General features: G+C 34.2%; 1 protein-coding gene across 3 annotated transcripts in view; it reads right to left on the minus strand.

The window, feature by feature from the left end:
- NIPBL (NIPBL cohesin loading factor) overlaps positions 1-15,706 on the minus strand; it is a 266,297-nt gene that overhangs the window by 62,461 nt on the left and 188,130 nt on the right. For all 3 annotated transcript variants that reach the window (XM_043983133.1, XM_043983152.1, XM_043983142.1), the window contains 5 exons: positions 9,726-9,908; positions 3,898-4,101; positions 3,423-3,494; positions 3,234-3,323; positions 1,229-1,332 (listed from right to left, as the gene is read on the minus strand). In XM_043983133.1, the coding sequence (XP_043839068.1) occupies positions 1,229-1,332; positions 3,234-3,323; positions 3,423-3,494; positions 3,898-4,101; positions 9,726-9,908 (653 nt within the window). The remainder of the gene's footprint in view (positions 1-1,228; positions 1,333-3,233; positions 3,324-3,422; positions 3,495-3,897; positions 4,102-9,725; positions 9,909-15,706) is intronic.

Here is a 15,706-nt window from a genome sequence, read left to right on the forward strand (position 1 = left end):
CAATCCTACATTCATTGTTGACTATCTGGCTTGATTAGAAAAGCAGAGTAAAAGTATGATTTCTAAGCTCCTTTAAAAATTGTTAACAACAGAAACATTTTTCAAACTAAATTCTATAAAAACGATAAAAAATATAAACCTTTATGATGGAGCTACTACCTCTTTCAATACAACTCCATAAATGACTAATACGGAAATGTTTTACATAATTGCTTATGTGTAACCTATATCTGACAGGGGACAGAGTGGGGAGGGAGGAAAAGAGAGAATTTAGAACTCAAAATTTTGATAAAAATGTTAGAAAAAAATATCAACTCCATAGATACATCTACACTTTTAATAATAATTATACTGTCCTTAAACTAGAAATAATTATCTTTATAGTTTACAGTGAGGGAAAGATTCAACATGGTATAGTAGGTAACATTCCTACAGATCTGGGTTTGACTCTCTCCTCCTAACCCCTCAGAAACATATTAGTTATATGACACGTGAATTAATCTCTTAGTAGCTGAGTTTCCTAATGTGTAAATGGAGGAAATATTTGTTCTAGTGAAATCACAGGAATGCAGATCTTAAAGTGCTATACAAAATGGGCTATTATATGGAGTCAACATCATAGCACTTAACACTTTCATTGCTCTTACATAAATGCTTGTAATTAAGTGTGATGAAATTACTAAATCAAAGATTAAGAAGGACTAATAGGTTACCTGTACTATAATCCTGCTTTAGATCATTGTCCAACACAGATTTTGTTACTGTGACTTTGGTAATTAAAAAAAAAAATTCTTTTGGTAGTATCATATTTCTTTTTTTTTTTTTAGCACTTTCATTTTTTAGAAATCTATAGCAAAAAATGGCAAGATTTCAATTTATTCATGAAATGGTATATATAGTATATTTGAGAATAAACTGTATATGCAACTCATCAGGGTTCTTTCCCACTTTCCCTTCCCAACATATATTAAACTCCTTGAAAGCCAGGATTATGACAGAGTTTGTTATCTCCCCATGGCTTCAGCTTACTTTTTGCTGAGCAACAAATGCTTCATAATTATTGAATTTGATATAGTTATGATCATTACTGTTTTCTAAAGAATGAAGAAATTAATAAACATATTAAACTCTGATCTACGTTTTAATTAGATGTAAATATGGAATCTCTGAAAAAGTTAATTCCAAATATTTATTACCAGACAGATATGTATGAATTTTAGAGAAATACCTTATCCATTATTCCCATTGCTTTAATTTTAGCAGATTCACTGCCCAATTCACTAAGCTGATGTTTTCCTAATAGCAGTTCCTGAGGAATTTCTTCATCATCGCCTAAAAGAAAATTTCAACAGTTTAGGTGAAAGAAATGTTTCATAATGGTCGGATTTATTTATTAATTTTTTAAATTAATTTTTTTTTTTTGCAGGCAATGGGGGTTAAGTGACTTGCCCAGGACCACACAGCCAGTAAGTGTCAAGTGTCTGAGGCCTGACCTGAACTCAGGTACTCCTGAATCCAGGGCCGGCGCCCTAACCACTGCACCATCCAGCTGCCCCAGTCAGATTTATTTTTAAAGAAATAGTCTTAAACTGAGCAATTCAGTCTTGGTATCTCTGGAGACACACACACACACAAACATACCCTGCCCCCAACTTAAACAAAAAGTAGCAACATCCCTCAGGCAAAATCTTTGCTTAAAAAGGGCGACAAGGGAACAGAAATTCTTACTAGAATAGGAAACTTGTTTTAGAAAATGAGTACTTTGAAAATTATGTCCTACTTGAAGTTAAAAGTTTAGTACTGCCAATCTTACACTAGCAAAATTTGGTCTTAGGGAAATTAATTCTATGAAATTATGTGTGCTTTAAAAATCAAAAGCCACATACCATAAAGCCATTCATAAGGTAAGTGACTAAGGCAGCTAATGTGCTTCTGATATTTAATGCTTTTATATAACTGCTCATTTTTTTAATACTAGCTGAAGAAATGAATATTAAATATTGCTCTGAACTGGGTTCAAATATAAAATATTCTGGGTAGCTGCTATACTTATAAAGATCACAAAAGTAGAGATAAGTGACCTGACCACGAGTATACAAATCCCAGAATATGTAACAAAAAGTTGTCTGGATCAAACTGATTTCTAAAGAAAAAACGGTGCTAAATCTATTATTTTATGTTTTTTGATGTGAAAGTAGGGGATGATGGATGATGATTGGTACTTACTTTGCTGGGCTATTGTGAAGAATATTCTTTGTCAGGTATAAGGTACTATATAAATGTTATCTATTACTGTTGTTGCAATAATCTTCTTCATGGGTTTATTGTAAGGAAATCTCTCTTTAAAGTACTATATAAATATAGTTTACTATTAAAAAAAATGACGAGCGGGATGCTATGAGAAAGACCTGGAAGGACCCCCATGAGCTGATGCAAAGTGAAATGTACTATATACAAAATAACAGCAATATTGTGAGATGATCTGCTGTGAACGACTTGGTTATTTTCAACAATACAATGATCCAAGACAACTCTGAAGGGCTTATGAAAAAAGCAATCCATTTAGAGAGAGAGAGAACTGATGGTATCTGAATATAGATTGAAGCATAATTTTTGGTAGTTCCTTTATTTTGTTTTTATCTGCTTTCTTTCACAACTTGGCTAATGTGGAAATGTTTTGCATGACTGCTCATGTACAACTTATACTGAATTGCTTGAGTTCTTGGGGGGAGGGGTTGGGGAAGCAGGGAAAAAAAAAGTAGGGGAAGTGATGTTCTCTGTCTCACTCTATCACAGAAGTAGCTTTAAAAATCCACTGTTGGAAGACATTCTAAGTATTTTTGCCCATATCCACTTAGTATCCCAAATACAGTGTGCCATCCCTTAAAAATTCCACACTATAAATGTTTATACTGATTTTGTTTAACCGGTTTCTCCCACTCTCCCAATTCTTCAAGTCTTCACAATTCTTAAGTACATTATGAAGTTTCCTCTTCCTTATTCTAATTTCACCCCTATCTAACTATTCTTTGACCTCCCTTGGCACCTATGTCAGAAAACCTAACGCAAAATAATATACTTATTTCAATTGTTCTTATTGCTTCAGTCTTGCCCCGCAAATGTGTGTCATACCTCCATGAAGCCAGGAACCTTATTCTTCTCTATATCCCTCGGCAGCACCCAGAAAGTATTGGGTACGTAACACATACAGAATACTTATTAAAGTGAATTACCAAATGCTGTAAAATCCATGTCTTCAAGATTTTCTAAAATATTCTCAATCGAAGCAGTAAATCTCTTAAAAGTAGAAGAATCCATCATTTCTGTTGTGGAGGAAATTTTTTTAAAAAAATTATTTTTATGTAGACAGCTGAGAATTTAACCTGAACACTACTGAAACATAATAAAACCACTAAATTTACCTTCAGGTGTTAGTTTTGGTTCATAAGCTTTCCGTTTCTTTTGCTTTTCTCTTTTCTTCATTTTTCTAGCAACTAAAAATAAGAAATACAAGCTGATTTCATTTTTGTTCCATATATCTTTTTTTATTAATGTCCTTTTTTATTTTTTGTGGGGCAATGGGGATTAAGTGACTTGCCCAGGATCACACAGCTAGTAAATGTCAAATGTCTGAGGCCGAATTTGAACTCAGGTCCTCCTGAATCCAGGGCCAGTGCTCTATCCACTGCGCCACCTAGCTGCCCCCTCCATATATCTTTTAAAAGTAACAGTGTCAATATGAACTAAACATACATGTTTTTCTTTTGCACAAATTAAGTGAGCAGAGTTCTTGAAATTAGCTTATTAAGGACTTAAAAAATAAATTTTAAAGTTAGCCCTAAGGTAAGATCAGGTAGCATCTTAAGCATAAGGAATTCCTTGATGCTGATGGATTACCCTCACTAAGGCTGGGAGGAGGAGAATAATCTTCCATGTCTGAATCTGATGGGCTGCGATTTCGATAACGGCCACCACCGGAACTCCTCCTGCCTTCATGAGAATGGCCACTTCTCCTATGATCCCCAGAGCTTCGTCTGTCACGCTCTTCATATTCCCAAGCTTTATCATCATCTTTGTCCTTCTTATGTCGTTTCCGAGAAGCTAAAAGCAAATTTTCACGACAAATGATTTATCCTATTTGAAAGACTATCAAAAATTTCTACTTTAAAATTTTTCATTGTGATTTAAGCACATTCTCAACAAATCTCTTACCTAAAAGAATACATACAATATAAAAATATTATATATAACTTCAACATGGCATTTCTAAATTTAAAACTTTTACATAAAAGAGTCTACTAATACAGTGGTCTCCACACTTTTTTACTCATGCGCCCTTATCATCAAGATGTTATAGAGCATGCACTTCCATTAGGTATATATTTATTTATATCACACATGCACACACACACACACACACACACACACACACACACACACACACACATATACTGCTGCAATATCATGTACATTATAAATATACAAAAGTTTAAAAGGATTAAAGGTGAAATAAACAACATTTAAAAATATATTTTTTTGTTTAGAGGAAATAGAAAAAGCCTTATTTGCAATGTGATTGAATATGCTCCATTTTCAAAAAATCCCTACATATGTCCTAGTAATTCATTTCTCAATTTGATCAATGTACCTAGCCAAACAAGAAAATTTCTTTTTTTTAAAATCTTTTTTAATTGAAAGGTACACAACAACCAAATAACAGGTCATAACAATCAGTGAACATAACAGCTTTTCACTAGGAGTCATGTTTGTCTGTGTAGTGACACCATATACAATGCAAAAACAACAAGCAAAAATAAATTATCTGATTTCAACACAGCAAAAAATTTGCAACATAAATCCATTCCTATTTCTTTACATGGTTCTATTTAATCAATGGTATAACTTGTTAATTTTAGGTTTGGATAATTTAGTTGTGTTTTTGTATGAGTTAAAAGGACAGCAAGAAGGTGAATCTAGTTGGACCACAGAGTGAGGGAAGGGGACTAATAAATCATAATGCTGACAAGGCATGTGGGATATAGATGTGTAAATTAGGGCTTTAAGTGACAAAACAGTTGAGTTTACATGTAATTCTAAAGTCAAGAGGGAGCCAATGGAGTTTACTGAGGGAGAAGTTGGGGCTGTGTGTGTGTGTGTGTGTGTGAGAGAGAGAGAGAGTCAATCTACCCTTTAGGAAAATCACGTTGGCAAGTGTGTGGAAGAGACAGGAATAATGAGGAATGACCTACAGCAGGAAGTTCAATTAGGAGGCCACTCATTAGTCTACATAAGAAGGTGGCTGTGTGAGTGAATAGAAGACAAGTATTATTAAGATAGAAATCATAACATATGGCAAGTGCTATATTAAGTGAGGGAGACAGAGAAATCAAGGATGTCATGAGGAGGTGAACCTAAGTGACTAGTTCCCTTACAAGAAACAGGGAAGTTAGGAAGAAGGGTGAATTTTTGTAGGAAAATAATCACTTAGTTAATGGGATTTATTAAATGCAAATGTACCAGGATATATTAAAATATATGATGCCATGCCTCCTTACTCATTGGGCCTCATTCTGTTCCACCCAAAACAGGAAAGGGAGTTCTGGGCAGGAAGGGCTCTCTTACTCACCAATCTGCCCGGGAGCACAGAGACCAATCCCTGAAAGGTGCTTGATATAGCCACAAGGTGTTCTTGGGGTGGATATGTTGCAGGGGAAGATTTTTCCCAATGGTACCTGCAGAACACCTGCTATGGATACCTAGTTCTAGCAAGATTAAAATTGCTCTGAGGGCTGTCACCAAGAATTGGGAGGGGGTGGGTTAGAAAACTTGTACACAGGAGGAATGGAGTGGAGTGGGGATTGTTGGAGGACAATGGGTGAAGGTTAAATGTGGTTTTGTAAGAGACAAGCCCATTGGCACCCATGGAGATGCATCCCATCTTCCCACCCACCAACTGGCTGATCAAAGTACCCTTGGGGTAATACAGTGCCATGTCCTCATTTTGGTGACCACTTCTCTAAGAAACACAATAAAAAAATTGTAAGCAGCAAATCATAATTTCAATTCAAGGAATTCAGTTATCTGTAATAAGTATTATGCCAAACCTCAAAATTAAATACAGTTCATGAATCAAACTACATTTATGACCTGCATGACAACTAATGAGTCTTACTTAAACAGGAATGAGGAAGAACGGAATTGTAAAATAGTAGAACAAACCCATTATGTGTGTAACCTATCAAGAGAACACAGAATCTCTGAGGTGGAAGCAATTTTTAGTGAAGAACCTTAAGACATCCGATTCCACTTTTGGATAATGCTAAGAGTTAAGAAGTTTTTCCTAACACGTAAGAGGAATCCGTCTCTCTGCAACTTCTACCCATTGCTACCTGTTCTGCCATCTGAGACCAAACAGAATAAGGACCATCCTTCTTCTACATAACAGCTCTTCAAGTCCTTGAAAGCAGCAATCACATCCCCATAAGTCTTCTCTTCTACAGGCTCAACATCTCTAGTTCTTTCAAATGATCCTTGTACAATTTGGCCTCCAGTTTCCTCTGAATCCTCTCGAACTTGCCAATATTCTTCCTAGAATTTGGTGGCCAGAACTGAAAAGAATACACCAGATGTGGTCTGACCAGCACAGAATACAAGGTGACTATTACTTCCCTCATAATAGACACTATGCCTTTCTTAATGAATCCTAAAATGACAAGAGCTTGTTTTGGCTGTGTCAGGTCACTGCGTTTCACTGGATCAGAGTCTTCTCAGAATGCCAAGCTTCTCCCATTTTAGACTTGATTTTTATTTTTACCCCAAATGTAGGATGTTATATTTCTCTTAGACTTCATTTTATTAGATTCAGCTTATAATTTTAGCCTGCTGAAATCTTTTGTATTCTGCTTCTGTCAATTAACTTGTTATATACTCCCTCCAGCTTCATCATCTGCAAATCTGCTAAGCATGTCATCCATGCCTTCAACAGAGTCACTGACAAAAATGTTAAAACCCCACCTGGCCAAGCACAAATCTCTGATACCCCCTTACATAATGACTTCTTTCTAATCTAACTGACATTATGAATGATACCAACTTGGTTTTGATAATTCAAACAGTTTAAAAACCACCTAATTTTGCCATACAACTAGCCTGTGCTTTTCTATTTTCTCACAGGGACAGCTTGAGAGACTCTTTCAAATACTTTGGTGAAATCCAGCTACAGCATTTGATTAGTAAAAGAAATAGGCAAATGAAAGCAAAAGTATTTTGGTAGACTATTCAGGCTGAAAATTATAATTCTGAAGATATGTAATATTTATTGATGCTCTTTATTTATTTAGTTTGATTCTATAACCAAAAGACTCCTTTAAATTTAAGGAGGAAAGCCCTCTGAAGATTTGTGAATTAAAGTTGTCAGAATTTCCCTTGATGGTCTAGTTTTCTGGTAAAATAATATGCATATACAAAACCTGGCTTCATTGAATAGTGGCATGAACTTATTGGACTTCCTGTGTCTGTAACAGAAAGCTTACTTTAAGGACCTGGTTTTAAAACAGAGCAGAAAGCACACAGTCTCAGTTTTTGAATAAATCCCCTTTATCCTCATTTAGTTGGCTATGTGGACCTTTCTGCCTATTCCAGATCTGAGAATGGTGTTTTCCCAATTTAAATTTGGTTCCACATCTGAAATACTGAATCTCAATTTGTGCTTGAACACTTAGAATCAATAATTATTTGTGTCCTTGGTCTGGCTTATACTTCTAGAGACTGATCCCTGGTTTTAAAATGATAGATTTTATCATTTCATTAGGCTAACATTTAATAGCTAGGTGAAAAATAAAGCGTTATACATAGACAAGAGGTCCAGAAAAGAACATTACCGAGAAAGAATAGTCAAATACACTAATTGGACAGCTAGCTAGTCATTTAACAAATTATAAAAACATGGAAGGGATTTTCTAGACTATCTAATCCAACCCATACCAGGATAGGAATGCCTTGGACAGCATCACTAACAAGTGCTTATCCAGCTTGTACCTGGGTTTGTCTTTTGAATGTTGGCCTTGATTTGCTTATTCAGTACTGAAAACATGTCTTTCTGAATTGGCTGTACTCTAAGGATTTCTAATAATCTCATGCCCTCTTCTATATGAATTTACCCCACCCTTGTCATAAATTAAGGCTGTGTAATGACTTAGTTATTGGGTCCTCTTGACCAGATCTGGTCCCTAGTCCCATCACATCTTTAAATCATGACTAGTTATGATTTTCTGCTGACAGTGTTGTGGTATAAGATGAGGACTGTGAGAATTCATATCCTTTTAATTTTGCTAAGCAATGTAAATACAAATAATTAAGTTCCTTAGAAATGGCCAGGGGTGGGAATAGGGGTAGCCTGAAATCTAATCTAGTAATCTCAACTCAGGAGATCATACCAAAAACCAAAGACAATGTCTACTTTTAAAATTCTGCAGTAAATTTTCTGCATCAATGGGCATCCAGTGGACATTAAGCATGGTTAAAGCAGAAGATATGGCTGGGAGGTGGATAAGGCAGAGGTAATATTTTCTTCTCTTTATGATTAGAGCCTGTGTTTCCTAATGTTTTACCCAAATGAGAAGCTTGTCCCTTTGTAAAACTAGTCTGATGAAGGTCCATAATGCAGAAAAAAAGAGGCTCGTGGTATATAGCACTCACTGGTATTTATTTAATAAATGTGTTGAATATCTAATTATGCATTAGAAGGGAAAATTGTCTTGAAGGCTAAATTATCTGATATATTTACTTGCATTTAAATTTTCTTCAGATAAAAATAATAATCTACTTCAAAATGACAGAATTCAGCAAATAACCGAGAAGTACTTTTAAAATGTTGCTCTGGCCTTCTCATTGATTTATGGTGATGGGAGATTAGAATGGGTTGACCTTGGTAAAATGTGTCTTTCGTGTTTCCTCATGTCCTTTTTCAGGTCTCACTCTGGACTCCCTACTTGCTTCCTTGACCTCTGGCCTCTACCCTTCTTATTCCTACCTAGCTTGTTGGTCTCAACTTGAAATTAATTTGAGTAAAATATCACTTTGTACCAACCTTCCCCTTGAAGGGTCCCATATACCAGAATTACCTCTCACTCACCCTTCCTCACTTAATATCCTCTTAAAAAAGGATAAAAATAAAAGAATACAATTGAATTGGTTGGAAGGAATGCAGGAAAGAAAAACAACTCTGATGTAGAGGCAGCTAAGCACAATATTGTAGAAAGATACAGAATGGCTAAGTAGATGAAAATCCTGCCCTAAAAAGTAGAGTTTTAAGGGAAGAATACTAGCTTGACATAAAAGAATGCCTTCAGACCACAAAGACAATCAGTTACATGGCTAATCCACCTGTAGTTAAGTACTTTGTTTTACAAATTAAAAACCATTTTATCTCCAATAATAAGGTATTTTTAAAAAGTCTTCTAATGCTAATCAATACTATCAGTTTTTTTATTCTACTTAAAAAGTGGCATGCTTTGGCGCTACTGCATCATATGATCCTCTAACAGTTCTGATCCTGAGCACTTAAATGTGATTTGATGATTAGGTCCTAAACATTTATAATAGACTGATAAGTATTCTTATTTTATTGTAATTATTCAAATTAGATTATAAGCAAAACAAAAGGAAATTGAAAAGACAGCATACATCTCAGTCATATAGCAGAAATTAGGTTACATACTACTTACATTCAAAGGCGTCTTCACTGTCATTATCTTCATCCGAACTGATTTCGGCATATTTTGGCTTTTCATTAACTGTGCTACGTTTGCGCTTGTTCATTTTCACACGTTCACAAAGTGGCATGGTAGATTCAATTTCTGCCAGGAGCTCAGGGGGCAATTCTTTTAACACTGACTGATCTATACTACCTATTAATGAAGAGTAAGAAGAAAATTTAAATCTGAAGATAAATGGAAATATTTAATTACATTAGTATACTGAAATGTAACTGGATTTATAGGAAACGTTTCCAGGAGCGAAGTCATAATCCTAAAATGTTACACTACAATCTGTCGCAATGAGTGTATGTATGTAAGTAGTTACATAAACCTCTGAAAACAATGCCTATAGCAAACCCAATGCTAAGATTGAGACAAATAACAGGAGTAGACATATAAAATGCATTCCTAATAAAAACATTAAAAAAAAAAGCATCAAATAGCTGTTTTGAAAACGATAAAACTTCAGTCTCCTTAACTTTTTTCCCTCTGGTATAAGAAGGTATCACATTTGGTGATTGATATATAAGGGCTGAAATTTTAAAAATCCAGAATATTCTTCTTCCCATTTAAAATTACAGGATTCTCTAATAATTAAAGAATGTAATACAATATTTTCCTCATAAAACAATTTTTAAAGATAGAGAAAAACTTTCTACAACCTATATTAACAAATATTCTTCATGCTATGAAAAATTGTCATTTATATTATGTGGTCTCAGATACTAAAAAAATAAAATAGAAGCTGTCAAAATTAATCTAGGATAAATCATCGTCAGTGAATAGGAAAGATGGAGGCTTACTTTACTTACCTATGTTATCTTCTATATTTATTGGTTAATGGATAAAAAAGTATTATCAGGAACGTTAAACACTGTATACTTACTGAAAGGCTATTGTTAAAATATCAAACTTTAATTTACAATAGGGGAAGATAGGATTTCAGATACAATGTGGATACCATCAAAATTTGATTCATCCTTGATAATAATCTTACACACATAATGCTCTAAGGTTTACGAAATGGTTTATATATACATACACACATACATGTATAGACGCACATGTATATGTATATAAACACCCACACACATAAACTCATTTGCAAGGAAGTAATTCAAAGATCAAAAAGTTCACTGGATAGAGAAGAAAGCAAGCTTAGAGAACAAACAGTCACACACTGGAATACAGGTCCATCTAAGTTCATGGGTTCTCCAACCATGCAATACTATCTCTAGCATTTGAATCAAAGATTAGAAAATAGGTGAGAAATATACTATGACAACTCATCACAATGAAATAAAAGATGCCATCTATTACTACTTTCAAATTACATGGTTCATATATTCATCTTATTCTTCAACAAACCCAAACTATGCTGTTTTTTCATAGTTACCACTTAATCATAAGAGTTGAATTATCTCCAATAAAGGATAATATGAGTGGCTCTAGGACTTTTTTTTTCAAACTCCTAAATGGAAGTTATGGCTTTCCTTAAATAGTTCCCTTGTTTTCTTTATCAGTGCATCATCATTTCCTAGTACATTGATACAAGTCACACTCTCTCTTATGTGTACAACTCAATCAGTGAAGGCTTCTATCTTTGCCACACTTATTAACCACTAATGCTTTGTGTACTCCAATTAGCTGGTAAGTTTCTTCAGTGCATGTGTCATGTCTTCTAGTTTAAATGTTTTCCCCACACCAGTTGCCTCTATAGGATTCAGTATAGTGCCCTGTACACAATAGAGGTGCCATAAATATTTGCTATGTGATTCAAAATTTCTCATGTTGATGATTTGGAAGAATGCTTCTTGGAAGCCATAGGATCTCCCTGAAAGGAATTTTTGAAGCCCTCTAATCCAGTCCTTATTTTATAAGTGAGCAACCTATAGGTAGATCAAGAGACTAGTACAGAGCTGTTTTAGGGATTTCTGACAACAACTTTGTGAAGTAGAAGTTAGCCATACCTAGAAATATTCTAATATTTCCATGGTTTTAATATGGGAGCTTCAGTGTGCCTTTGGCTTTTAAATTCATCATGTTAATTTTAAAGTGGAAATCCTAATGATATTGCAATTAGACAAGTGCCAAAGCCCTAAACTGTATTATCAGTACAGACTGATTGGACAGTAAAAAGCAAACAATTAAAGCCTAAATAGATCGATATTCTGAAGATAATCCCCACATACGTGACACAGAATTGACTTTATTAATACTGGTATATGTATTCCCTAACGGATTATTAGCTCTGCTGGGGCAAGGACTGAATCTTTTTGTCCTCATCCCATTCCTCCCCTGCTAAAATCCATCACAATGGGGAAAAAAAAAAGAAAAGAAAATCTTGCCTACCATGGTTAGAGTCCAGGCCTACCCATGATGCTTAATATTTTTCAGAATTTAGAGTAAAGAAGCATGTGTGTTTTTTTTTTTCCTTCTCATTGTAAATGCTGAGAGGTATAACTTCAGATCTTGGAGCTTTAAATTCTCTGTATTTCAGGACATTCATACTTGACTAACTGATAATTTAATATGACTGAATTTTATAAATGAATTACCTCAACCAGTTTTGTATGCCTTTCATATTTAATTGTGAAATGAAAGGCTTTGTTTGGGAGGATTTGGGGGAAATAATGTGATGGTGATTGGACTCTAATAGGTAAAGCAAATTTTACCTTCTTAAAATAGGGGTAAGGAGGGAGAAGAGGAAGGAGAGGGAGTGAGGGAAAGGGAGGATTTAAATTTAGAGCTAGAAGGGACTAGGTAGTCATTTAGTTCAACTAATTCATTTAAAAAATAAGAAAACTGAAGTTGATAAATATTAAATGACTTGCCAAAGGCTATATATGAAAAAATTGACAAAAGTTTTGAATCAAGATTCTGATTGCAAAATTAGTATTCTTTCTATTGTATGATGTTCCAAGTCAAAAGGAATAGTCCTTGATAATACATGTATGCTTATTTTATGTTTCCTGGGATAGCTACCATTATTTCAATTAGTATTTAATGATACTTTCTAACTGATTCTACTTTTCTGATAGCCTATTGTATATCAAGGTAGCTACTTTATTATATTATATTAAGTAATCAAGACCCAGAATCAGTAAGAAAATACATACTGAATTACTATGCTTACAAATATGCATAGTCCTTTGTTATGAATTTGTATTATTTCTTAAATTATATACATATAGTTTGAATTGTCTAAAATCTTTCTTAAAAACCAGAGTGTCATTAAGTTTCAAGTAACAGCTATATATTATTTTCCTGTAGTAATGTGTGGATTCGACCAATGCTTTGTATTTGAAATTTTTCTTGTATTAATTTCTATATTACCATTTTTTTTTTGATTTATCATATCCTTCTGGGAGATCTATGATCCTTAAGTTCTCCTTGTGCATTCTGTCTTCAAGGTCAATTGCTTTGGCATGTATGAGATATATATGTTCTCTTGTTTCTGTTTTGCCAAACTGTCCACTTCTTATCCATGTGTGTTCTAAATCTGTTAATTTCTCTGTCACATTTTCAGTTTTATTAGTCTAATTGAGTTTCAAAATTTCATAGTGCATGATTAATTTTCTTCAATGAAAGAATTCTCAATGAGAGTTTCTAACCTAAAACTATTTCTTTTGCATTTCATCTTTTGAGTTATTCTGAGTTTTGTTGTTTTTTGTGGGGCAATGAGGTAAGTGACTTGCCCATGGTCACACACCTAGTAAGTGTCAAGTGTCTGAGGCCGGGTTTGAATGCAGTTCTTCCTGAATCCAGGGCCGGTGCTCTATCTACTGCGCCACCTAGCTGCTCCCAAGTTTTGTTGTTTTGATCTCTCAGAGGTCTACAGGTATTTATTTTGCCAGACACTATAGGTTTACTTTCCCTCACATTTTATATATATATATATATTTATTTATTTACGGGGATTAAGTGACTTGCCCAGGGTCACACAGCTAGTGTCACCTAGCTGCCCCCCTTTCCCTCACATTATAACATTTGCTAAATCTACTTTAATTTTTCTTTGCCATTCTATTTATTTTTCCTTCTGGTTCTTAAGATCTTCTCTGTTGGTCTGTATGTTGTGATTTTACTGAGAATTTTTTGCATGCTGTTTTTGGTGTTTAATACTTTTTTCTTGCATCACCTATTATTTATACTTTGAACCCTCCCTTTTCATTGGTGCCTCATACCCCCATTATAGGTAGGATTAGGTCCTCTACTTCCTCCAATAGGAGATAAAGACTGGTTAGCCTGGTACAATGACTTGAGTAACCTCTGGGGTATGGGACTGATCTCAGACAGTTTTCCAGTTTCCCCTTTCCCTGAAGCCCAAACACTGACTTGCACAAATTCATTTTTCAGTAGGTCTGATTCCTTCCTCTTCTGTACTCTGCTCTCCTTCACAGAGAGGGAGAATCTAGGTTCCTACTTTTTCTGGATAATGGGGCGGTGGAATCCAATGACTGTTAGGGCAGTCATCAGGGAGAAAAAAAGGGAGAGAGACCTAGTTTACAGATGACCCGATGTAGTTTGTGCTTACTACCACAGACATGTGAGGGGTAAGTGATGAGCTTTGATTATTAAAATTCACTGCTGTTCATAAGATATATATTTTTTCCTTCTGGCTAATCTGTCTTCTTGACCTGAAGATTTGGCTCTAGTTACTCTCCACCTCACACATCACTACTTTTGAAGCTGATGGGGTAGAGTAATTTGGAGAGCAACTAATATGCCTCCTTGTTGGTCATGTGATCTGAAACTATACAAATTTCTCAATCACCAAGTTACAAAGTCCAAAAGTTTCAAGGGCTTTAGAAATGGGAGTAACAGAATATAGTTCTAAATATGTGTGTAGCACCAGATATATAAATAGAATGGAAGTTCAGTGGACATTAAAACAAAATAAAACAAAATTTGGATATAGGAGGCAGCTTGGAAAACCAGAATATTTATTTGCTCTTTAGTGAGAAGGCCTGAATTCAAACCCTGTTTCTGATGCTTTCTAACCTCTGTGATCTAAAGCAGACCACTTACTCTCCATAGGTCTAAATTTCTTCATCTGTAAAAATTAGGACTTAATACTAGATCTCTGATGGTCCTATAATCCTATGAATTTAACAAGTATTTGATTTTATATATACATCCATAGAGTGCGTGCATATATATATATTTGGTATGAATATAGGCTATCCCACCACTCCATCTTCACTGCTTTATATAAAACCTGTCACCTATAATCATGTTTCATGAATAATTATATAAACAATGCATATTCACATCATTATATATTTAAATTATATATATTTATATAAAATATATACAAAATTATATATATAAAAACAAGACAACTTGTTTTAGGAATACTGTCTGTATTTAGACAATATAGTATGTTTGATACATGTGAATACAGAACACAAATCCTGGACACGTTAACATATAGGTAAAGTAGTGTAAATCAAAGAAGATTTATAGCTACTTCAAATCAGATAATAAATACTAAAAAAACCATCAGAAGAGAAATTTTTTCTGCATTTTTTTATTTGTATTCCTATTTTTCTAAAATTAGGAAATTTCTGAATATGAACAGAATAAAATTTAGCTTAAATGCCTAGATATTTAATCCTAAAAAAATTAAGTCAAGTTAAAAAAAAAATAAAGACCAGAAATTCCTAGGTATAAAAAAAAAAGTTCCTCTAATTGAGATACTTGGAGAATAGATAAGTCATATGCTTTTGCTTTTATTGTTTTTTAATGAGACTATTTGCTAGCATCAATTAATTAATAAGTATTTATTGATTACTTGTGATGTGCCAGGTTATAACTATACTCTAGGTATACAAAGATAAAAACAATGAAATAGTCCCTTCTATCAAAGAACTTAAATGCTATCAGAATAAACAAAAATAAGAGAGTAAGGCAGGAAGGGTACTAGTAGTAGTTGTGAGGAGATCAGA

Source organism: Dromiciops gliroides, chromosome 1 (genome assembly GCF_019393635.1).
Source record: "Dromiciops gliroides isolate mDroGli1 chromosome 1, mDroGli1.pri, whole genome shotgun sequence".
NCBI lineage: Eukaryota > Metazoa > Chordata > Mammalia > Microbiotheria > Microbiotheriidae > Dromiciops > Dromiciops gliroides.